At 44.4% G+C, this 24,177-nt stretch overlaps 2 protein-coding genes across 3 annotated transcripts; one reads left to right on the forward strand and one right to left on the reverse strand.

Annotated features, from left to right (window-relative positions):
• Positions 1–5,974: 5,974 nt before the first annotated feature.
• LOC109769616 (probable calcium-binding protein CML25/26) lies at positions 5,975–6,904 on the forward strand. Its single transcript, XM_045228135.2, has one exon. It carries the CDS (start codon positions 5,975–5,977, stop codon positions 6,581–6,583), a length of 609 nt encoding a protein of 202 aa, XP_045084070.2. The 3' UTR covers positions 6,584–6,904.
• A 3,149-nt stretch (positions 6,905–10,053) lies between these two features.
• On the reverse strand, positions 10,054–20,949 carry LOC109769579 (clathrin heavy chain 1). Of its 2 annotated transcripts, XM_020328308.4 has the most exons (30): positions 20,744–20,949; positions 20,387–20,591; positions 19,082–19,170; positions 18,812–18,890; positions 18,568–18,695; positions 18,180–18,278; positions 17,990–18,098; positions 17,739–17,818; positions 17,428–17,655; positions 17,276–17,341; positions 16,570–16,686; positions 15,907–16,104; positions 15,672–15,788; positions 15,516–15,575; positions 15,319–15,405; positions 15,117–15,200; positions 14,897–15,031; positions 14,756–14,818; positions 14,579–14,683; positions 14,376–14,488; positions 14,034–14,286; positions 13,802–13,938; positions 13,441–13,719; positions 12,330–13,332; positions 11,747–12,232; positions 11,495–11,665; positions 11,231–11,416; positions 10,935–11,057; positions 10,736–10,846; positions 10,054–10,641 (listed from the first exon to the last, which is right to left on the reverse strand). In XM_020328308.4, exons 1-30 carry the CDS (start codon positions 20,786–20,788, stop codon positions 10,471–10,473), a joined length of 5,127 nt encoding a protein of 1,708 aa, XP_020183897.1. In that variant the 5' UTR covers positions 20,789–20,949; the 3' UTR covers positions 10,054–10,470. The 2 variants fall into 2 exon arrangements, with proteins under 2 accessions (XP_020183897.1, XP_020183896.1); XM_020328307.4 differs by having other exon boundaries at positions 14,756–15,031.
• Positions 20,950–24,177: the final 3,228 nt, after the last annotated feature.

A 24,177-nucleotide genomic window follows, 5' to 3' on the forward strand; every position in this document is an offset into this window, starting at 1 on the left:
CATGACAAAAGTCCCTTACTGACCATAAGCTAAAAAGGACCAGAAGAAAAGATGGCAAGCATGTAAACATAGCAAGTTCCGTTATCAGGTTTCAGACTTAGCAGAAAACAGAGCATGGCAGAAATATTAATATGTAGGCCTCTTTGTGAGCTTGATTCACTCCCTACAGAGCAATGCATGACAAACCAAGCATACCTACAGCAAGATGGCATGCTTATGAAGCTATCCATGGCAAGAACAATTGCATAGCATGTATGGATCAACTACAATAAGCTTGGCAAAAATGCATATCATGTTAAGAATCTGCCAGAAATATTTTATAGCAAAAGTAGAGCAAGATTGAGTCATGCTATGGCACTCTAAAATTGCAAACAATTGCAGGAATGGATCAATTACAACTATAGCTACAAAACATCCTTAGAGAACATCTCCACAATATGCATGGATCTCTCTGTAGTATCAAGTTTACATGGCAACAAAATTACAGCAGACTAGGACTTAGAGAAAAAGTCCCTGAAATCAGAATTATTACGGGGCCTACTTTGCATGCTTGTACTAGTCACCACAAAGATCACAAAAATACATGGACTACACCAATGGAAAGATGGCATGGCATACTTCAAAACACATGTAGAGCTTATGCTCAAAAGATGCACAGAATAAATGATACAAAAATGACAAATCTCCAAGTTCTGATAAGAACCAGAGATTAACAGCAACTAGCCCTCTTCCAACGAAGATTTGGGCATTAAGATGACCTCTAATGAAAATGGTGCAATTGAACAAAATGAAGAGCATCCCGAGGCGAACAATTTGACATATTATACGCGCGAATCGGAGCTACATGCACAAAGTTATCGCATCTCGAACATAGGCACTTGCTGATGGAATTTTCAGACTTAGAAAAAAAACCGGAGCGAGAAGTCAACGGGCTGGAGTACCAGATCGGATCGAGGTTCGTCGCTCGGGCTCGACCGGAGGCGAGGCAGGGGCCGGCGAGGCGAGGGGCGAGGGGGCCGGAGGCGGTCGCCGGCGGCGGGGACGGGCCGAAGGCGGCGGCCGGCGGCGGGGCAGGCGCGCGGCGGAGGCGGCGGCCGGCGGCGGGGCTGGCGACGGGCGCGCGGCGGCGGGGACGGGCGCCGCGGCGGCGGCGGGCCGGCCGGCGGCGGGAGAGGCGGCGGAGGCGCGGTGCGGCCGCGGGCTCGGGCGGCGGCGCAGCTCGGGCCGCGGGGGCCGGGAACGGGCCCGCGGGCCGGCGGCAGCGGCGGTTGGACGTTGTCCGGCGCGGACGGACGCGTCCTGCGGCGCGGTGGGAAAAACGCTAGGGTTCGTCTGCGAATCCGTTTTTCGGGATGCCCACTTATAAATAGGTAGAGGGGGCTAGGAGACTCCAAATGAGGTGCGGTTTTCGCCCACACGATCGTGATCGAACGACCTAGAGCATGGAAGAGAGTTTGGTGGGCTTTGGGCTGGTTTTGGAGGGGGGTTTTGCTGGACACTCAAATGGACTTTGCGGATGCCCGGTTAACCGTTGGAGTACCAAACGACCTCCGAATGGAACGAAACTTGACCGGTAGTCTCCGGGTGGTATATTAAGGCCACTTGACAAGCCTCGGTCCATTCCGAGAAAGTTTGACACACGCACACGAAAGAAAACTAGAGGGGTGCACCGGAGGAGATAGGAGCGCCGGATTGGAAAACGGACAACGGGGAAAATGCTCGGATGCATGAGACGAACACGTATGCAAATGCAATGCACATGATGACATGATATAAAAATGCATGACATGACAAAATATAAAACGAAAAACAAAACCCGACAACGGAGGGAAAAACATATCACATAGCCGGAAATGGCAAGAGTCGGAGTTACAAATATGGCAAGTTACATGCGGGGTGTTACACCACGACTAACCTAGGACAATGCTACCAGTGGGGGTTGTAAAATGGGGCCCCAGACGGTGTATGAAGTTTTTCTTGGACCTACCATTAACCCCGAATGTGGAAGAATCTCGTGTTGGCATCACCCTCGCGAGTATTATTGATGCGAGTGCACTGCTTCTTTTGCAACCTCTCAAGCACGACAAGTGCAATGGCACGACGATTGAGCCCCGCTCTAAGATCGCGCTCCTCCGGTGAAAGCTGTCGGTTCCCCATGGCCAAGTCAAGGTGAAGGGCGACTTCTTGTTCCATGTGGTGTTGAAGCTTGGTGTTGGAGAGAAGGGACCTGCTCCACACCCAGAGGCGCCTACTAGTGTGTTGCAGGTTGTGGAAAAGGATCCTACATGGATCAAAATGAGTGCAAGGTGTTGGAAATATGCCCTAGAGGCAATAATAAAATGGTTATTATTGTATCTCCTTGTTCATGATAATTGTCTATTGTTCATGCTATAATTGTATTAACTGGAAACCGTAATACATGTGTGAATACATAGACCACAACATGTCCTAGTAAGCCTCTAGTTGACTAGCTCGTTGATCAATAGATGGTTATGGTTTCCTGACCATGGACATTGGATGTCATTGATAACGGGATCACATCATTAGGAGAATGATGTGATGGACAAGACCCAATCCTAAGCATAGCACAAGATCGTGTAGTTCGTTTGCTAAGAGCTTTTCTAATGTCAAGTATCGTTTCCTTAGACCATGAGATTGTGCAACTCCCGGATACCGTAGGAATGCTTTGGGTGTACCAAACGTCACAACGTAACTGGGTGGCTATAAAGGTGCACTACAGGTATCTCCGAAAGTGTCTGTTGGGTCGGCACGAATCGAGACTGGGATTTGTCACTCCGTATGACGGAGAGGTATCTCTGGGCCCACTCGGTAATGCATCATCATAATGAGCTCAATGTGACTAAGGAGTTAGCCACGGGATCATGCGTTACGGAACGAGTAAAGAGACTTGCCGGTAACAAGATTGAACGAGGTATTGAGATACCGACGATCGAATCTCGCGCAAGCAACATGCCGATAGACAAAGGGAATTGTATACGGGATTGATTGAATCCTCGACATCATGGTTCATCCGATGAGATCATCGAGGAGCATGTGGGAGCCAACATGGGTATCCAGATCCCGCTGTTGGTTATTGACCAGAGAGTCGTCTCGGTCATGTCTGCGTGTCTCCCGAACCCGTAGGGTCTACACACTTAAGGTTCGGTGACGCTAGGGTTGTAGAGATATTAGTATGCGGTAACCCGAAAGTTGTTCGGAGTCTCGGATGAGATCCCGGACATCACGAGGAGTTCCGGAATGGTCCGGAGGTAAAGATTTGTATATAGGAAGTCCAGTTTCGGCTACCGGGAAAGTTTCGGGGGTCACCGGTATTGTACCGGGACCACCGGAAGGGTCCCGGGGGTCCACCGGGTGGGGCCACCTATCCCGGAGGGCCCCATGGGCTGAAGTGGGAAGGGAACTAGCCCCTGGTGGGCTGGTGCGCCCCCCATGGGCCTCCCCCTGCGCCTAGGGTTGGAAACCCTGGGGGTGGGAGGCGCCCCACCTGACTTGGGGGGCAAGTTTCCCCCCCCCCTTGGCCGCCGTCCCCCCTTGAGATTGGATCTCTAGGGCCGGTGCCCCCCCCCCCACAGGGCCCCTATATAAAGAGGGGGAGGGAGGGCTGCACACCCAAGCCCCTGGCACCTCCCTCTCCCCCCGTAACACCTCTCCTCTCGCTGAGCTTGGCGAAGCCCTGCCGAGATCCCCGCTGCTTCCACCACCACGCCGTTGTGCTGCTGGATCTCCATCAACCTCTCCTTCCCCCTTGCTGGATCAAGGAGGAGACGTCTCTCCCAACCGTACGTGTGTTGAACGCGGAGGTGCCGTCCGTTCGGCGCTAGGATCATCAGTGATTTGGATCACGACGAGTACGACTCCATCAACCCCGTTCTCAAGAACGCTTCCGCTCGCGATCTACAAGGGTATGTAGATGCACTCCTTCCCTCTCGTTGCTAGTAAACTCCATAGATTGATCTTGGTGATGCGTAGAAAATTTTGAATTATTGCTACGTTCCCCAACACAAGGTTCATTCCATGCCTGAAGGGCCACGTAGGAGAAGCCTGGCATGCGCGCCCAGAAGCACTTAAATTTGAACGATCTCGGCTTCCTCTGACCGCGGCTGCTAGCAAGCAGGAGCGAATAATGGTTGGAGAGCGAGGAGGATAAGGCGTGGAGGATATGACCATCAAAGGAAACGTCACAGTTATCGTTGCAGAAGAAACTGTCGACCTTGCTCATGGTAGAATTCTCTCTTTCATTACTCCACATGAATCGACTATTGTACATGTGGAATTCTTTGATATCACAATCTTCGAGGGTGCTACCGGACTGGTTAAGATGGCTTCTTTTAATGTTGGTGTTGTTGTTTTTGTCACGGGCGCGATAAACCTGGTTAGAGTCGCCGAGCGCGAACCATCGGGAACCCGGTGTCGGCAAGATAGCACGGAGTTCAGCAAAGAACGCGTCCTTATTGGAGTAGTTTGTAGGCCAGTAGACAATGGTCATGGTGAATTTCAGCATGGTTGACACTGAAAGGGAGTAGACCCCGAGATTTTGAGAGTAAAAGCTTTCTACTTTCAGAGCTTAGGGATCAAAAGAAGATTCAGACAATAGTTTAGAGACAAAAGTTCTTTTTCTCATGAATACTTTCTTTGTGGGATTCTCATCAAGAAATTTGTACCACTGACGGTTACAAGGGAAAAAAACAATGGCGTATTCACAAAAATAAATAAACGATGATGTATTGTCAATTTGGGACACTCTATTCCCAATGGGAAACCACATTTTTCTGCCTTTTGTACTAGTAAGGTACACGTGTGTTGCATGTGAGAAATCAGATAACCGGCATACAAATGAATATTGACATACGAAGTCATAACAGGTAAACATGCAAGACCGGAGTAATTTATGCATGAAGTATTGCATTTGCTAAGACAAGTGGACTTTATAAAGTTGTTGTCAACCTTTAAAAAGAATCATAAAGTAAGAGTAAATGTCAAAAAAAATGACAAAATAAAGTGTGGTAAAGTCTAGAACAACCGAGGAGTACATTGGTTTGAGGTTTGTGCATATTATACATTGTAAATCGTAAAGTTAAAACATAATGATAATCATTTAGTGAAAAAAAGAAGGCTGAGAACTTAAGCATGGAATAATCTAGAACAAAGAATAAGTGTTTGTGTTTTGAGATTTGTACATTGTGCTTAAGCTCTCAATCTTCAAGATAATACATATGGCAGAATTCGATGGATGGAGATGATATTCAATAATAGTGCTTGGATTTGTCACATTTGTACCATCATACTGGCCTCATCCAATGAACAATATTCAAAGTTATTCGTACACTATATAATGGTATAGAAGTGTTACCTTGAAATAGAACTGTGGCAAAACAGAACAGACTTGAAAACTACTAACCACATCCTCAAAATTTGGTCAAAATAATGATTTTGACACGATCTTGGAAACAATGACCAACACCATGGGAAAGCATGAAACGAGAGACTCTTAACAAAAACTACGAAAATGCGCGGATGTTGCCTCAAGTAAAGACCCAAAAAGATTGTTGTGAGGTTACACAATCCAATGGAATTGGGAGTTTTCTCAATACCATGAAAAAATTATCTTGAAAAATCCAGATCTATGGTATGGTATGGCAGAAATGAAGAAATCCGATACCAATGTTTGACGTGAAATATTCCCTCAAAGTCAAGTAATGCAAGAATAATCATTTCTTACTAAAGCTTAGTTGCGACGCTTACTAATTAATTAATTAATTAATTAATGCTCTGGGAATGAAGGACGCACGATGCATCGCAGCAGACGCAGAAAGCTGGTGATCATAACCCTACGCGGCTACGCTCATGGAGCCTGATAGCGTTGCTGACGCGTCGCCACGGTCATGGAACCGGCCATTTTACCCGTACGGAGACCGTACCAGTATATATAGCACCAACACCCACGCGGCACACCATGCCCATCAACCATCAAGGCAATAATCCACGTGAGATTGCAAGCACTTCACCAGCAAAACACGTACTAGAGGTTACAGAGAAGCCAGCAGCAAGCAAGATTGAGCGTTCACGGATGGTGGCCGAGGCCGTGGCGCAGGCGTCGTCGGTGTTCGCCGCCTTCGACAAGGACGGCGACGGAAAGGTGTCGGCCGCCGAGCTGCGCGGCTCCATGACGGCGGCGCTGGGCGAGGAGGTGTCCGAGGAGGAGGCCGCGGCGATCCTGGCCACGGTGGACGCCGACGGCGACGGGCTGCTGGACCAGGAGGAGTTCTCCCGGCTCGGGCTCGGCGCCGCTGGAGACGACGGCGGAGCGGCCGGAGGCGACGACGAGGAGGAGGAGGTGAGGCGGCGGTGCCTGAGGGAGGCGTTCGCGATGTACGCGACGGGAGCCGGCGAGGAGGGCGCCAGGATCACGCCGGCGAGCCTGAGGCGGATGCTGGGCAAGCTGCTGGGGTCCGAGAAGATGGGGCTGGAGGAGTGCAGGGCCATGATCTGCAGGTTCGACCTCAACGGCGACGGCGTCCTCTCCTTCGACGAGTTCAGGGTCATGATGATGGCCAATTTGTAAGGGGTGGTTGGTTTCATTTCATTCGTTTTTTTTTTTTTGACATGTGATTGCAGTTTCATATGATGGACGTTTCAATTGTATGTTGGGGCTTGGGTGTGATGCTTAAATTTCAAGTTTTCTTCTTTTTCTTTTCAGTTTTGATGATGATGAAGAGAAGTTGACGGTGTCATGTTGTAAATAAGCGCATACCTCTTCCTATTTGACCTGTAGTTTATTGATAAGAATCTTGTTTGTGATTATTTTAAGCAAATGGTAAACCCTCTGTTGACATTATGTTTTACATAAATAATAAAGGATATTGGCGCCACATGTTGGCCTTCATGCGGCGACCCACTTCCTTCTCTCCTTTGCATCAACAATGATTTAATGTTTGAATTTTCAAAAGTTTATCTCTCAAACATTTCATCATTACCTTCATCACGGTGAGATCTTTGAAACTAAATCCCGTGTCAACATGATTTGATTACTTTTTTGTCGGTATTTGCCACAGTACTATGACTACTTACCATGCTATTACTTATTGATAACAACTATTGCCGTAACTATACACAAACTATGTGACAAACGTTCACACTTAAAAATGGTAATATATGATGACATAATCTGGCAACTGGCGCCGACAAAAGAAATTACTGAAACATGTCAACGTGAGATGTTGCTTCAAAGCCCTCATGGAGGAGAACCCAGCGGTGAAAGAAAGGTCGCTAATCGAACTAATGGTTTGCGAGATACTACCTCCGTCCTGGTTTATTAGTCTCTTTCGTATTTTGTGCCAAACTTTAACCTTAGATTTAACTAATAAAATATTAATGCATGTTTAAAAAATAATATCATTGGAACTATGTTCAAATATGAACCCAACGATATAATTTATTGTGACATGCACCGACATTTTGTTAGTTAAATCTATAGTCAAAATTTAGCACAAAATACGAAGCGGGCTAATAAATCAGGATGGAGGTCGTATAACATTTCTCAAATGCCCATTTAGCAATTAATATGATGATGTCGGCATGATGTGTAAGATTTCTGAGTGCATGTGTGTGCTCTTTCTATATAGGCAAAATCACATGCATACACGTTGCTACCTTGAATTTCTCATAAAAGAAATCTCGTGAAAAGACCATCTGAGTGCCTACCGTTTTATCCGGCCTAGAGAGAGAAAAGTTTGAGCTCTCGATTCCTTTTTTACGACCTTGGCTTAGTTATAAGTGTGAAACCTTAGGTGGTGCTTTCAAAGATTTGAGACAATTACTCCTAGCAAAGCTGAAGGAAAGTAGATTCAGCGGGGACCTTTCCAAGTGATATCCCTATGGAGGAACAGAGTCAGAGATGCAGGAACTAGGCAAACCCTCCCTCCCCTCGCGTCGCCCCTGCTAGGGCGACTCGGGGGCCCCAAACCCTAGCTCCGCCGCCTCCCCTTTCTTCTCCCCTCCTCCTCGCCGCCGCCTGAGGCCGCCGCCGGGCAAGCCCGGGGTGTCGCCGAGGAAGGTGGCGGCGGGGCCCTGGCGCCCCTGCCTCTGCTGCGGGGGGCCGTGTTCCCTAGGGCGGCGGCCCTGGTCAGAGGGGCGTCACCGGCCCGGCGGCAGGCGGTGGCGCGGGCGTGGTCCGGCGATCCTGGCCGTGTGGATGGCAGGTGCCCCGGTGGACGGGAGCCCTGGTGGCTCGCGGTGGCGCCAGATCTGGCCACCCCTGCCCCCCTGTTTTGAGAGCTCCGCCCCGGCCAGATCTGCCCGGCTTCTTTGCGGGCCGCCGGATCTTGCGTCGTGGGGGTGGTGGAGGCGAGGATTCGCAGACCGGGAGAAATTCCAGGCCGGCCTCGTCGGTCTTGGCGGCGGCGACGCTCGTGGCACCGTTCCCCTCCCTGGAGGCGCCGTTCAGGTCAGATCCGTCGCCCCCCATCCCTCTAGTCTCCCGGGTGAAAACCTCAACTCTGTTGGGCGGCGGCGCCGCCCTCGGCGTCGCGTCCTTCCTGAAGGCGCCGTTTTTGGGAGCTAGGTGGGCAGTGGGCTCCTCGGCGATGTGGTGGGTGTGCAGCGGCGGCAGTAGCTGGTCTTCTTTGTCGGCGGCGAGTTCGTCAGCGGCTCAACGCCTACAGGGACACTATGCTACTGCTCCTCCGTCCGTTCCGTTCCGGCAGCTCTTCCTCATCCGTGTCCAGTCCGTGGGTGTTGGGTGGTGCTCTGCTCCTTGAGATCATTTCGTGGCTAGTCGGGTGAGCTAGGTTCCTTTCCAAATGCAGCCTGCCGGTGTCTTTCCTCCCAGGTTCTAGGGTGAACTGCTACACTGTCAACGGTTCGGCGCCTTCGAGCCAGGCGAGGAGACAGGGGTCTTCTTTGACAGTGGAGCTGGGAGGACATGGCAATCCGGGGCCGCTGGTGATTTGGCGACGGCGTGCCCTTCCTCGCCGTCCGTAATGCTGCTCCTGTGCTGACATTCTCCTTCTCCCTGGTGATTTGTATGCGATTGAGGACCTACACATACCCGAGCTGCGTGTCTCCTTGTTCGATCCTTTAGCTGGGTATGTGTGAGGCTTGTGTGCTGTTGTCCAGCGCCTCTGTATCTTGTCGGTTTTTTTCGCTTTCTTGTATTGGTTTCGAGTTTGTAATCCTGGCCGGTTGATGGCTTTGTTAATTCAAAGCCGGGCTCTTCTGGAGCCTTCGTTCTAAAAAGTGATATCCCTATGTAAAGAAAACAAGGGAAAGGGCGCCTTGATGTGCAAGAAGGGAGAAGGAACCCACTGGTTTCCATATGGGCAGTCGTCCTTCGCCGTAGTTTGACCTGTAATTGCCGACGACAGGACACAGAGTCAACTCTTCTTGCTACCTTGACGAATGTCGAGTAGAGGAGCAACAGAACAGGAGAATTATGGGTAACTGACCGGGCTTAACCAAGAGAAGCATGCATCGAGACATGTTGTTGGGTGACAAACAAAGGCTCACGAGCAAGTAGATGGGCTGACTAAAGGTGACAGATGCTTGTCAACGCACGCAGCTGGTGCAAACAAACAGGAACTGGACGAAAACCAAGCGGTAAAAGCAGAAACCGGCAGCCTCCAACTGTTATAGCCGCCGGCTTTTAGTTGCAACTGGATGCACATTCTAGACCATTCTGGAGTGGTCCCTTCTTGAATACTTGAATGGATTGGGTCCTTCCAGGATGGACATTCTTGATATTTTTTTCAGACGTCTTGAATGGACTAGAATGAACGTTACTGGACCCACGCGCCTACCGTCAGCACCCATCTCCATGAATATGAAATTGACGAGTAGTTTCGCGGAACTTCTGGTTCGCGTGGAGCATGACCATTCACAAAACAACCATCAAGGAGCGGAGTAGAGTCAGTTGTACATTCTGTCGGACTTGAGCACTGCTAGTACGATGCATGGAAAAAACTATAGACACATCAGCAATTCAGAAGTACAACAAAAACGTTCATTCAATTACAAAAAAAATCTAAGCACTGGACAAGAGATCGAAACCGGTAATTAACAACATACAGACAGTATTTGATGTGTTTATGGCTGGCAGCAACACCAACACCGACGAGTTGTACATGCAGAATGTCTACAAACTTTCAATATAACACCTATACAAATGGTACCAGGGGCCTAACCAGTCATGCTGCTGCTCATCCTATCCGACCGTAATATAATATATATAATATAGCAATCCTGTAATTAACTCAAACTCGGCTAGAGATTTCGCTTGCCAAAATTGTCCTGGTACCAAAAGAATATCAACTGGAACAACCAATGACGCAGATATACACCTTGGAGGATACCTCTCCGGGATAGATATTCATGATTCTCTCCCTCCCTCTGCGTCAACTGAAATACTTCACATCATCTGTACTCTTCAAATTCATACAACAGAGGTTGGTTGACTCAGTAGCTTCCCATTGGAGGCATCCCGTATGCTGGCATTGGACCAGGACCCATCGGAGGCATACCCATCCCGCCCATCGGCGGCATGCCCATTCCGCCCATCGGAGGTGGACCGCCCATCATGCCGGGCGGAGCAGGCAAGGCCAGAGGAAGCAATTGAGCGTACATGTTCTGCCAAACAGAACGCAGCTTGTCATGATGGCTGCTTAAGGATGAATAATAATAGGTCGTTCAACCAAACCGAAGGGGGGAACTTCAAGATTACCTGCTGCGCAACTAGTTCTTTCTCTTCGTTCTCTTTAGCTTTTTCTTCCTTCTGCGATTCTATCCTGTCCTTCACCAAATCATCTACCTTGTTTGTGTACTCACGGATGAACTGCATGGACAGCAACAACACCATTATAGCCAAATAATAAATAGGTGGACATTTCCAATTCCAAACATTCACATGGAAAGATGTATACCTGTAATAGATAGGGAAATGCGAAATCCAGCATGTTATTCGTCCATGCAAGCTCAAGAGCAACATCCGCACGAATCAAGTCGTAGCAAATGAAGAGGCAAGAAGCAAAACATTCTTTCTTTCCCTGCAAGAAAACCAGACATCTTTAGTGGTAAGAAAAGCAATATCACGTGCTGCCAACAGACACTGGAGGCAGATTCCATGCCAGAGGACTAAAGTTCAAAAATTACAATAGAAAATTCACACTGCTAAACCAGCACAAGAAAAGGCATAACTCAATTCGCATAGAATTCAGACCTGTTCGATGAAATAGACAAGCAAGTCCTCTGACAGCTCACGGTCACCAGACTGTGAGCATGTCTCCATGCAATCCTTGTACATGTTGTCTTTCTTCGATAGGGCAATAGATTGCTTCCATCTGCCAGCCTTCTTGTAAATGTAGGCAGCAATCCTTCTCATCTCAAGCAACTCATGCTTCTCAAGCTGGTCAACAAGAGCAGGCACTGGTTATAAAAACAGTAATAACATCAACAAGTATTCATATTTGTCTAGTTCTCTTACTTTCTGGGCAAGACCTATCTGATCAAAGTTATCATGCATGTCAACAGATTCACGGAGCCTCTCGTAATCCTCCTCTTCGACATAAAGCTCATTCAAAGCTTCATTGACAGCAGAGACATTGTTGCTCTGAACTGCAACCATGTACGGTTTCACAAGATGCAACTGACCAGCCTGCATAAAAATAACAGAACAGTTCAAAGTTTTAGCATGGTATATAATCTAAGACACCAAAATCTTCAATTAGGTACAAACCTTGCGCATTATATCTACAACTCTGGTATGATCCAAACGAAGTGCAAGCACATTGAGAAGATCATTGATGAGATCAGGGTGCTCTTGCAAATAGAAATGCACTGCCTTGTAATAAATCTCAACATTTGCAACTTTAACGCAAACATCCTTAAATTGCATGTGATCCCATGCATCTGGAGAATGGTTCATGATAGTGGTAGCAGCATTGTCAAATTCATCATATTGAATGTATAGGTATGTAAGCTCTTTCCAGTGCTGTTGTTCATCACAAGCACGGATAAGCTTAGGAATGTTGAGACGGGTGGAGAAGAGTTTGATGTGTTCCATGAGCTTCTCAGGGCGGTATCTAGCATAGAGAACTCCCAATTCAGTAAAGATGCCCATGTGTGCCCGCTCAAGTCCAAGACCACTCTCCATGAGGGAAATAAGTTCACTGAAACAACCTCTGTTCTGGTAGTATTCACTCACTTCCTCCAAGTCATCAACCTAAACAAAAAAGAAGGCATGTCAGAAAGGATGAGATGAAAAAGGTCCTCGGAAAGGAACATATATTAAGCTCAAAAGGATGTCCCTGCTTATATACCTGAATGATAATGTTGAGACCACAGATTTGTGCTAGACGGAACTCCTCAGCGTCAACACAAGCAAAGCAGACCTCCTTCCATGTTTTAGCGCTGTTAGCCTTGCGAGCAGCATCTACAGCTCCTTGGAACTGCTTCAGCTTGACCAAGGTGACAGCCAGCTTAGCCCAGTTTGAGATGAAGGCATAGATGATCTTTGCAGCTTCGTAGAGCTCTTCGTCATACAGACGGTCGCCAACATTTTGGAGATTGGCAACATTCGGCATCAGAATAAACTCTTCAATGTCACTGAGTCTATCAATCTTAGCATATGCAAAGATGAGTTCGCTGTCGACTTTGGGCTCCCTTGCCTTTTGCCTTACCATCAGCAAGTACTTGACCAAATCATGGTATACATTGGCTTCCTCAGCAGCACGGATGACATCAAGGAAATGTGTCACATCATCTGCACGAATGAAGGACTCGATTGCTTCGCTGACTAGACCTTCACGCAACTGGGCCTTGGCAACCTGGCTCCAGACAGCATCTTCTTCAACACGGAATGCAAACTCTTCTGCCCTTTCTATGCTTCGGATGTTATCCAACAGAACATCGACAGCCTGCACATTTAAGTTGAACTTCTTGAATATGGCAAAAGCCTCCTCATAAAGTTGCGCTTCAACTGCTACTTCTCCAACGGCAGGACCATCAAAGTTGTCTAGTCTGTTAACATAGTCCATGACCCTAGATGAGTCTGCCTTGATGGCTGTCAAGATGAGCAGATTCTGAAGATTGAAGTTTCCACTGAACGCGGAATTCTGAAGGACAATCTTCTCAAGAAGTTCAATCAGTTCATGAGGGAGGTCAGCTGTCATGAAAGCCTTAACAGCAGCAGAAACTTGCTCAGGACTCTTGCTTTCGGGCAATGCAGTAGAAACCACTTGGTCAATGAACTGCCTTCTATATTCATTATCAGGCTGTAGAACTTTATCCCACAGATCACCGTCCATTCTTTCAACCACATACCTGAAAATTCAAATCACATGATTTGAGCATGTAAGCAGAGACACCCAATGGATATAAAGATTCAGAACATCAACATGGCATCAGAAGGACAAAAAACTATTTATATACCTAGCTTGCAGCTTGAACAGCGAGTTTTTGTTGGTAACATTGATAAGTTCTTCATCGCACTGTCCACGTCTGTAAGCAACAACAGCAAGAGTAGGATCCCTCTTTTCACAGTATTTACCCACCACACGGGAGTCATAGAACGGGTTGGTAGTAAGGAAATGCTCAGGATTGTTGTTGCTGTCAATGATAATTTTCCCAAGAGCATTGTGGACATGCACATCTTGGCTACCCTCACTCACTAAGTGCTCCAGGAATTGTGTCAGTAAACGTAGACGGTTCCTGGTTAAAAATAGTAAACAAATAAGACCAAAAGAAAAGGCAGGTGCGCATGTGTGTACAGGATAAGAGCTAAGAATCAAACCTCTTCTCGCATTCATCAACCAGCGGCTCGACAGGAAGAAGAGATCGAACAGACAAAATCAAACCCTTAATGAAATCTTCCGGGCACTCGTCATCAAGTAACTGCCCCACTACCAACGGAGCATTTCCAGGGTTCACCTACAATACAGAGAAAAGGGTAAATAGCCATTCATATACTCGACATATTAGAAGAATGATACTCAAATAAAACTAAATTCATGAGAGTTATATACCTTCTGTACATAGCCTTCGATGTACCGGAGCATATTGTTTGTGTACAGATAGTGAGTAAGATCTGGAACAAAACCAAAGCGATCGCAGACATTTATGAGTGGACGGGCATCAGGTAGTTTTGCTTCCATCAGAAAGTTCTTTGTCTTCTCAGCATCGTAAAAGTTAGACTCTCTTGTGACTCGCTCAACTTCTTTAATCTGTCCAGTCCTTGCAGCTGATTCTATATATTTGAAATGGATATCTGGATCCTCACTGTTCCATGTGATTAAGTCAAATATTAAAGTGTGACGCAGTAAGAAAAGGGCAAACAGAACATACCAAGTTACATCAGGCATAAGTACCTTGAGCTCAAATAGGACCCTAGGAAGAAGTAGAGCCCCTCGTATGATTTAAATTGTTCGAACAGTTTAATACAAGCGTCAACTCCAAGCTGCTCACAGTATTCCTTGGCGGCCTACAGATGAATTTGATAATTAGAACAAAGAGAGGGGGGAGGGGGTGGGGGGAGCAGCAACGAGAAAGAGAAGGTAACTGTGCAGGTTACCTGCACAACAATTTGAAGATTTCCTCTCAGGTTGACCAGTAAAAGGTCCTTCATGCATTCCAGTGCCCATTCTTTAGAAAGGGTTCCAAAGAACTCAACGAGTGCCTGTGCAAGAAAGTAGTCAGTGGACCAGAAAAAAAATAGACTGCTGGCCAATTATAACTGAAGAGAACAAACCTGCGGCTCAATAGCATGGGTATTCACGATAACACGCTTGATATCAGGTAACTCTGCGTAGTGCTGCATTGCAGTATAAGAATAATTAGATAGCGAGCCAAAGAGAATCAACCCAAACTGAATCCGTGCAAAAATACTCACCTGGAGAGCCCGCAAGTACAAGCCAGCCTTTTCACACAGCTGAGCAATACGAGGGCGATCGTAGTGACTGAACATACCATTAGCAAGGATGGCATCGGCAACATTTGGGTAAGTTACCAAGTTGATCTCCAAAACCTAGAATGGATTCAGACAGAAGCTACTGAGTAATGAATGAAACATGTATGGTAGCCATCTATATTCAAAAAACGTAAATGCTAACCTTGGTTTGAAGAAAAGCATGCTCTTCCAAATTTGGTTTGAGAACATCCAACAGAAAAGCTGTTGCTTCTCGTATCATATTTCTCTGTCAACAAAAGATGCATAAGGCAAAGAATTACAGCCAAAATTCATAGTAAAAAGTGCGAAAAGAATATTACAAATCAACAAAGCATAATAAGCATTTATGTGAACAGAAAGGCTACCTGAAGGAAGAGATCAGTTATGGTATTATAATCCAGCGGGCAACCCCCCTCCATTTGTGACATCATGAGAGCAAAGTTGACAGCTCCCTGACCAGGAACACACAGGATATACAGTTAGGCGATTTATGCAGATCAAAGAACCACACAATCAAGTATAAAATATTTCACCCTGGCACAGTTCTTAAACAAACTATTACCTGTGGATCCGTACGTAAGATGGTCTGGAGGAGGAAGAGGTAGTCCGGAGTGTATCCAACCTGGAATAGCAAGAGTGTTAGGTCAACAGTTAATGTCCAAACTGAACACAGGTATAACAACTGAAAACAAGATTTAACAGTACCAAAGCACTATACCTGCTTTGAGTATATAAGGATCTTGTCAAACTCCCTCCTCTCAGCAAAAGCGGCGACGACTTTCGGGGTTGCCCTAGCCTTTATGTATATTTTTAGCGCAAGATCATTGTCTACCGTCTGCAATAACATACCACTGAGTGAACATTCCGGACACAATAGTGAACAAAATTAATGGAAGCACGGCTATATCTAATGGCTCTATGCAATCACGAAACATGGCAGAACACAATTTTACCTTTACAAGATCTCCAAGCTCTTCACTGCACTCCAACTTGTCTTCCGCCAACCAATTTTCCAAAAGGTTCTTCTTGTTCTGATTGACAACAAGTCGAGATAACTCAAGGGATTCATAAGCATTGAGCTTCCCTCGAGTAAGCAATGTGCCAAAGTACTGCAACAGTGGAGGTGTTTGTCCAGCTTGAACAGGAACACTCTGCATGTGAAGCACAAAAACAGAATGAGCCAAGCAGAAGAACCTACAATTAAAGCAGATTATACAAGGGTAACATCTAAAATAAGAAGAAACTTTTTGGCCGTTGTGTTTCGCTTAACAAATAATACCTTCAAATAAGGAATAGAGATGTTAACACTATAAGCAGATTAACTGTATATGTGAAAGAAGATAATAAGTCTTTGTAGGTGTACATTTCTAGTCCTAACCCAATAATACTTCCAGGAAAAGATAACTACCAAGAGTTTGGCGTTGTAAAAAAATTAGCAAAGCCCTGATTTTAATAATCCTTTTGATGAAAATTTATACGGTAAGCACACTTTATAAGTCACACAGTTCAGTATGAAGAATGGCTGGCTCGTTAAGAAGGAATACAATGGTGGCAACTGAGCAGCAGAAAGGAAATAAGCATTAAGAGCTTCATAGGCAGCATGAAAAGAAAGGGACCTGGAATTTGGCAACAGTCTCGGGAGTTCGTAGAAGACCCTGCGGGGACTCTGCAGCCAACTCTGCTGCTTCCTTGTATTTTGTCTGTGCGAACAGTTCCTGGAATCTTTGCACAACCTGCAATTCAGAAACTTCAAAACTTAGTATCTACACATCAAAATGTGGCATGAAGGATAAGATAAACATCTCAAACTCTACAGTGAGCATAGAACTCAACTACATGACTAGTTAACTGCAAGTGTAAGCACTCCAGTACCAACCAATAAGTACTCACAGAGAAAACAATCAGCACTCCATTGCCACTAAGACAAAACAGTTACTGTAACAAGGTATAGGCGGAAAAAGATTAGTGCCATCTAGGGAACAGTTAGTGACGACTGCCAAAATAATTAAACGAGCAAACATGAAATTTCCAACTATGAATGAGAAGTGTGCTAAGTGATTACGTAAACAGCTTGAAAAGACTTAAGTGCTCATTCAGCAAGAATGCAAGTGCTAAATGTAGTAGACTGAAACATGTCACCTACACAATTTCCAATGGAATACGAAGAAATTAGCAACAAATAGCTCAACAATTTAGCAAGGAACTACTCACGAACAAAACTTGTACTAACTAATTATGCAAAAATACAAGCATAGGTAAAAAGAGCAGGTGCCACAAAATATAAATCATCATACACAGAAGAAAATTAGCTGCGGAGCTTACCAAGTTCTCCGCCCCAGGGAGATTGGCTCTTTTGGCAAGATTCACGGCAAGTTCAAGGTTGTTTAACTGCATGCACCAGAATGTATTAAAACTTTAAAAGGATTAACTAACATACACATGGCCAAGGGATCAAAGAAAGTAAAACAACATACTTGACCACTGACAAAAGGAACAACAGTTGCATCGTTAACTGTGGCATGCAAAACCTGCCCTCTTCTGTTAATGGCATAAAATCCACCGGTTGTTGAAGACTCTGCAGTCAAGAATATGGGGTCTGGACTGATTCTATTTCTATAAACTGCCGCAGCAGTTTCCAAGTCATATACAAACAGCAGCCCAAGCTTCGTAATTACATAGACAAGGCCATACTTTTGAGAGATCTGTAACCAAAAGAAGATAAAACGAATTATATCTATGTGGTAGCTAATATAGGGTATACATCCTGTGGGACTTAAAATAATACCTGCATGGCTACAGGAAAATCATCCTGGAAATCTGGTGGGAAGAAGAGATCGGCTTGTTTCTTGGAAAAGCCAGGTTTCCCTGCATGAAATGAACCGACAACGAAAGTAAGAACAGAGGAACGAATCTAAACAAAATAAAAGCAAAATTCTAATGGCCATGCGGTAGACAAGTTTGCTCTACTAAGAATTTGAATTTGAATGCAAAAACAAAAATACTGAAAAGTAGAACTTCAGGGTTCTAAACACAAACCTGGCTGGGCGCCCAGTTCAATAATATGCAACTTAGAAGTAAGTGTTCCAGCATTAGATGCCTTAGAAGCAAAACAGATGAGGGTGGATGGGTTCTCGTTGCCAGGAACCTGGTTAGGAAAACCAAGCACAGTTGTTAAACACTAGACGATAAACAATTATATAAGCAGCACTAAATAACTCAACAGTACCTTGAATGTTGCAAAAGAAGCAGCATGGGCTTCAAGTGCTTGACTACGCTGCTGATCCACAGAAAAAAGTTGCATATTTCCCTTTACCAGCTGTGGCCTCTGATAGGTGAAAAGGAAAGCTCATCAATATGAGAAGCACATATGACAAAGTATATCGTTTAATAAGTGCCTACAACAACTGCTTGCTGGCTCACTGTTGTAAATTTGCTTCGAATTTTGGACAATTATAAGTTATATTCTTACACACCAAGAGGGGTCAAAAATCATCGAGATAGAAATGTCAGCAAGAGAGGCAAAAGCAATTGTGGTCTTTATATTGCGTTCAATTCTGAACACAGAAGTGCACTACGTTACGATGACACATATCAAGAATGCCTGTTAAGCATACCTCTGGAGCACCAGGTGCAATTCCAATAAGCACGAGCCACTTCTCCGCTGGATCACACCGATAGTTGATAATCTGATTATTAGCCAAATTAGCTGTCCTATCGAACATCTTAATGGGCTCAGAATCTCCTGCATCCCAACAAAAGCAAGCGATGATTATCTTGGTTTTGTATTCGTAGCACCAAATCATGCAAAGCTGGAAGCACTTAAACCGACAATAACTATGATTTGTCAAGAGGAGTAACCTTCAATTGACCAGTGATACACTGATGCCTGTGTTACTAAACCCAGCAACTTTGGGGTGATCCATTTCCAAAACACAACCTGCAATTGTAGAAGAGGAGATATGCAAGATAATGTATCGAGTAAGATTACATATTACTACCTCCGTCCCATAATATAAGAACATTTTTTACACAAGTGTAGTGTCAAAAACGCTCCTATATTACGAGACGGAGGGAGTAGCATTTAAACAAAAGGAACAAGAACACTTGAAAATAATTTAAAACATTTACCTGCTCAGGCATCTGGTGCGACTTGATTTTAGTTTTAGCTTCAATATTAAAGATTTGCAGGTGATCCTGCGTGGTTCCAGGTATTTGAGCTGCAAAAATAATTAGGTGGAATGTTATCATGTCTATTCGTAAACTCCTTAAATACATAGATCAAAGTAAATATACGGTACTGCTTAAGTATGAATATGCATTTTCTACACACAAAAAAAACACAAGCAGCTATGTAGCAGCCAGACAAACTCTATGCTATCGATGCATGGACCAGTCATTTCAACTTTATACGATTTAAGATAGACAATTCTGATTCTGCAAGAACATCACTTCTCAGCTATCTGTTTATTTGCAGAACTGATATCACTATTGTATTTGCATGTAGACAGCATCGTAAAAAAATTATCAAATTTAAGATAGACAATTCTGATTCTGCAAGTAGACAATTCTGATTCAGGAAGAATTTGCATATTCCTCCACGTGCATATCTTGTGCATATTTCGTTTTAGTTGTTAAACAACATGCATACTGCCGGATCCTACCCTACAGTTTTCCCTCAAAACAAAGGTAGCATTTTCCTTGACAAAAGTAGGCCGTAGACAATACAGGCAGATCCAATTCGTGGAGAAGTCATTGATTCAAATGAGAACAACAGCGTACAATGGCTCGCACAGGTCCATATATTAACTCTTACGGTGACCTACCCAAAGTCCAAGCTAAGCTCAACTATAAGGAATCTAAGTCATGGTCATGGTTACAGTATAGGCAAAATAGACGCCATGCAATCCATGGAAACTCTGAACTCAATGCACAACCAATAAGCAGCTATCACATGCATTTAAAGTGTAGGATGTCAGTAGACATCAGCACAAGCTAGAAAGGATGTATGTGACCTTTCATGGGATCATTCATTTTTCGAAGTCTAGAACATATGTATTCATCGCAATTCAACGACAATCTTAAGATATTAGATCACCAGGCTGTCTTTCTGACATGGGCATGATATCATAACGGAATTATCTATATATGCAAATAATGACAAGCGTATTCATCACTGAGATACTGTGCTATTTGTCATTGTAAGTGTGGAAATAATTGCCAATCGCCACTCTAAGCTAACAGATCCCCAGCTGAAACTTGATCGCAGGTTTCTATGCAAATTAATAGCCACTGCACCATTTGCACATTGTACTAAGTACGGAGCTACAGGATGAGATCACCGCCCAACTCTGACAGATCCCACGGCGGACTAGGATGGAAGCAGCAGCAAGTATGAAAACGAGATCCCAGAGGCAAGGGGTCGGCGAGATCTACCTTTGAGCGCGAGGATCCTGGTGTTGGGGTTCATGAGCGCGGAGTCGGCGGTAATGGGCCTGCGGAGGGGCTGGCTGGGCATGGCCATGTCGATGATGACGACGCTATTCTGCGGCGAGGTCTCCCGGACGCAGATGTACCTGTCCGACTCCATGGTGACGTGGGTGAAGGTGATGAACTGCGGCGCGATCCCCAGGCTCGTCAGCTGCAAGCAACAACGCCATGACGACGAGTCAGTCAGTCAGTCAGTCAGTCAGTCGAGTCGGTCGGCCGCAAGCTCCGGCCCCTGCCGGGAGATCTGATCTGACCCCCGAAAGGGGGGGCGGAAGCGGACAGCATGATGCGCGCGCGTGTTACCGTGAGGGCCTCGCGCATGGCGATGGGGGCGTTGGCCGCCGCCATGGCGGCAGACGGCGGTGGCGAGAGGACACAGTCGGAGGGGAGGGGAGTCGTGCGTCGTCTCGCCCGGCCGGTGCGAGCGAGCGAGCGAGAGATCGGATCTGATCTGAGGACAGGGCGAGGAGGAACCAACGGGGCAGAGAAGATGGATGGAATTTTTAGTAGTGGGGTGTCTGTTGGAAGTCTTTTTGCACATTAGCCCTCCAGCGTCTCCATAATGACAGCGGTGCACGCTAAGCTTAGCTTTTCTTTAGCAAGTACAGCATGTTTGTTTGAGTATCTAATTACTACTACCAAAAGTGCGAAAGAATTTAGAATTAATATGCTTTTAGATCTCCTGTCAAAAAATAGATATCAGTTAATCAACATTTAAGAGCTTGTAGTTCGTGCATCGCCCTATTATTATAGAACAATCAACGCTAAATAAAACCTTTTGTAGTGTGTAGTGCTCCTTCTGTTTCTTTTTACTCTGCATATTATGTTTGTTGACTTTGTTCTAAGTCAAACTTTATGAAGTTTCATCAAGTTTATTAAAAAATCCAAATCTTAAAATATCAAATCAATGGCGTTAGGTTCATCATTGAATATACTTTCATGTTGTATGTATTTGATGTTATATATGTTGATATCTTTTAATATAAATTTGGTTAAAATTTATAAATTTAACTCAAAACGAATTTAATATTTTAAATAAAAAACAAAGGAAATATCACAAGTTACCTCCATGATGCATAGTATCATAGGTTAGTATCTTATATGGCCTAGTATTATTTTACACGACTCATATTAACACTTCATTTTATATGGTATGGTATCACGCTATGATATTCTCTTTTCCCACATCAAATACTGTGATAATTCAGCGGTATGCCTAGTTGGTATTGCATGGGGTTGCATGATACTTGCTATGATATTCTCACTACAAAAGGTCTAAGTGTCCCGTGCATTACTGTGAAGCATCATAATTAAAGACTACTAATCATAGCGTGTTTTTATTTTTTTTGCCGGCGATCAGTATAACAGGTTTGGTTTTCATGTCATGAAAATTGTTGATGTGTTCTGCTAGTTTCATGATTTCATCCCTCCTCGATGTCCAATACGCATATATTGGCATCATTCAGTTCCCACCTTCTCATGTGTCTTCTTGGTCTCATGCGTGTAACACATCTAGAGTGGTGTTTTCCGCCTCTCTATTGATTTTTGGCTCCCAGTGCACATGCCCCCGTACGAATAGTAAAGTAAAATGGATATTATTGTTTTATATTCAAGAAAAAAACCAACAAACATTGATGGGTGTCTCACCTGTGCAAAGTTTCATGGAGAAAATATTCTTAATGCGCTGGGTGGAAAAATGATGCTAAATAAGCTATTTTTGAAAGCAATTCTTGAGTACTAATGTTGTTTTCTTGTTTTTGACAATCCACCATGAATGCCATCTCAAAAGTTTTTACAATGTAGATCACTACAAAATGTTCGTTCACACACAAAAAAAAAATATTCTATTTGTTTGATTTTTCTTTTTTGTTCGTACAAGGAGCATATGTCTCGGTCGAGACACTTTCACTATTTGCACATCTATGTTACCTCTAAAACTACATTGTTGATGTTCATGGCTATGTTCTAAGGTGAGCGTCTTTGTTTATCTTTTCACTAGGCGAGTCAACTGATGCAGAATGTATTCCTTAAGCATGGTGATCATCTTCCCGGCTCCTTCTTCATATCATATATGAACTACTTGGCGAAGACAGATGGCGTCATGGCCCAATTTCAATATCACGTCTACGCTATAGACCTTGACATCACGCTTCCCCTATTTGTTTCGGTCTTGGGTGGATTACCCACAATCCAAACAACGGGTAAGTTAAATTTCTACCTTTGATATTCCTTAGACATCATCTTATCGTCCTCGACAAAAATAAATGTTGTCATCTCCCTTTGTTTTTTATGTACAAGAAGTAGCTACAATCACCTCAAAATTAATTATCTCAAACGTGTGCAATGTAGTGTCCTTTATTATAGCAATCGGTGTTTTTTTAATATTATAACAAATTAAGGCTAACGGTCTCATACAAGATGACATGTAGGGAGAGAGGGGGGGGGGTGAGATGGACGATCGCAAGCACCAACACCCCATTTATAGTATAAATTTAAGAGCTCATATTTCAGGCATCGCCTTGTTGGGAAATAAGGACACGAGTTCATGATACAAGTCATACTGAATAGTGTTAAGGACTCTGGACCAAAATGGAAGCAATTGGTTAGTATAGGTCTACCGACCCCCCGCCAAAGACATAATTTGGTTGATACGACGGATCAGCCGTCCAACAAGTCTTTCTAGTAATATATGTCATCTTTCATGCTCACAATGTATGTACATTTGTTTCTTTTCACTTTTTGGCATCACGGTGTATATACACATGTTTTTGTATCCATGTCCCTGTATTTGATTGACACTTATGTCCCTACATCATTACAATATTTTGTTGTCCTTGCAAGTCGCGGCTGGTCAAATCATTATTTGCATGTGAATACCTTATGTAATGATTACGATAGACAAATATAGTAAATCATTCCATATTATTTGATGCATTGGAATGTCATGACTCACGGGTGTTTAGGCGAGCGCACAACTAGGTGCAAGAACATCCGATTACTTATGCGTGATATAGTATCATCGCCGTTTTCCATGATTATGCGAAACTATGCTAGATCAATGTTATATGAATGTGCTTGAAGCCATTGTATTCATTTCATATGCTACCACATACACCCGAAAAGAGGTTGTTACTTGACTCGATACCATCTTGTTGCCGTGTGCTTCACACTTATTATCCTTCTTTACCTCTAACTCATCGATGCGGGCCAAGATGTTGCGCACATTGAGTTCTTTTAAAATAACTTTGCCCGAGAAGAAACATAGCCGCGAGACAAAAAATAAATGATTACACCGTGTAACTTTTCTACCTGAGCTTTGCTTTGGTACACCACGTGTACATAGCCCCCGTCACCCCCTCCGTCCTAGGCCTGGCCCATTTTTTTCTTTTTTAACCTTCAAAAAATAGGTGCAAGAGGTAGGATTCAAACTCCCAACCTTCTAGTTTACTTTCACCCCTTATAACCATCTGGGACAACTAACTTGTTGTGTCTAATTACTTCTTTTATCTTCTTGGTGTGCATCTTCTTAGTCTAGTTTCTTCTTTTTTGGTTTTATATTCTTTTATTTTTATTTTTATTTTGTTTTTTATTTTTCTATTTCTTCTTTACATTTTTTTCCTTTTTTGATTTTGTTCAAATGCATGAATTTTCCAAAAAATCTAAAACTTTTTCAAATTTTGTGAAGCTTTTTCAACTTCACGTTTTTTAAAATTTAATTTTTTTTCAAATCCACACTC

Source organism: Aegilops tauschii, chromosome 5 (assembly GCF_002575655.3).
Source record: "Aegilops tauschii subsp. strangulata cultivar AL8/78 chromosome 5, Aet v6.0, whole genome shotgun sequence".
Lineage (NCBI taxonomy): Eukaryota > Viridiplantae > Streptophyta > Magnoliopsida > Poales > Poaceae > Aegilops > Aegilops tauschii.

Excerpts from the sequence above, each read along its gene's own strand:
- LOC109769616 (XM_045228135.2), top strand. The coding sequence starts at position 5,975 with ATGCCCATCAACCATCAAGGCAATAATCCACGTGAGATTGCAAGCACT.
- LOC109769579 (XM_020328307.4), bottom strand. The coding sequence starts at position 20,788 with ATGGCGGCGGCCAACGCCCCCATCGCCATGCGCGAGGCCCTCACG. Across the intron at positions 17,342-17,427 it reads TTCCTTTTGTCAGTGGTCAA|TTAAACAACCTTGAACTTGC; the intron begins GTATGTTGTTTT and ends TGGTGCATGCAG. Across the intron at positions 10,642-10,735 it reads AAGAACTAGTTGCGCAGCAG|AACATGTACGCTCAATTGCT; the intron begins GTAATCTTGAAG and ends TCTGTTTGGCAG.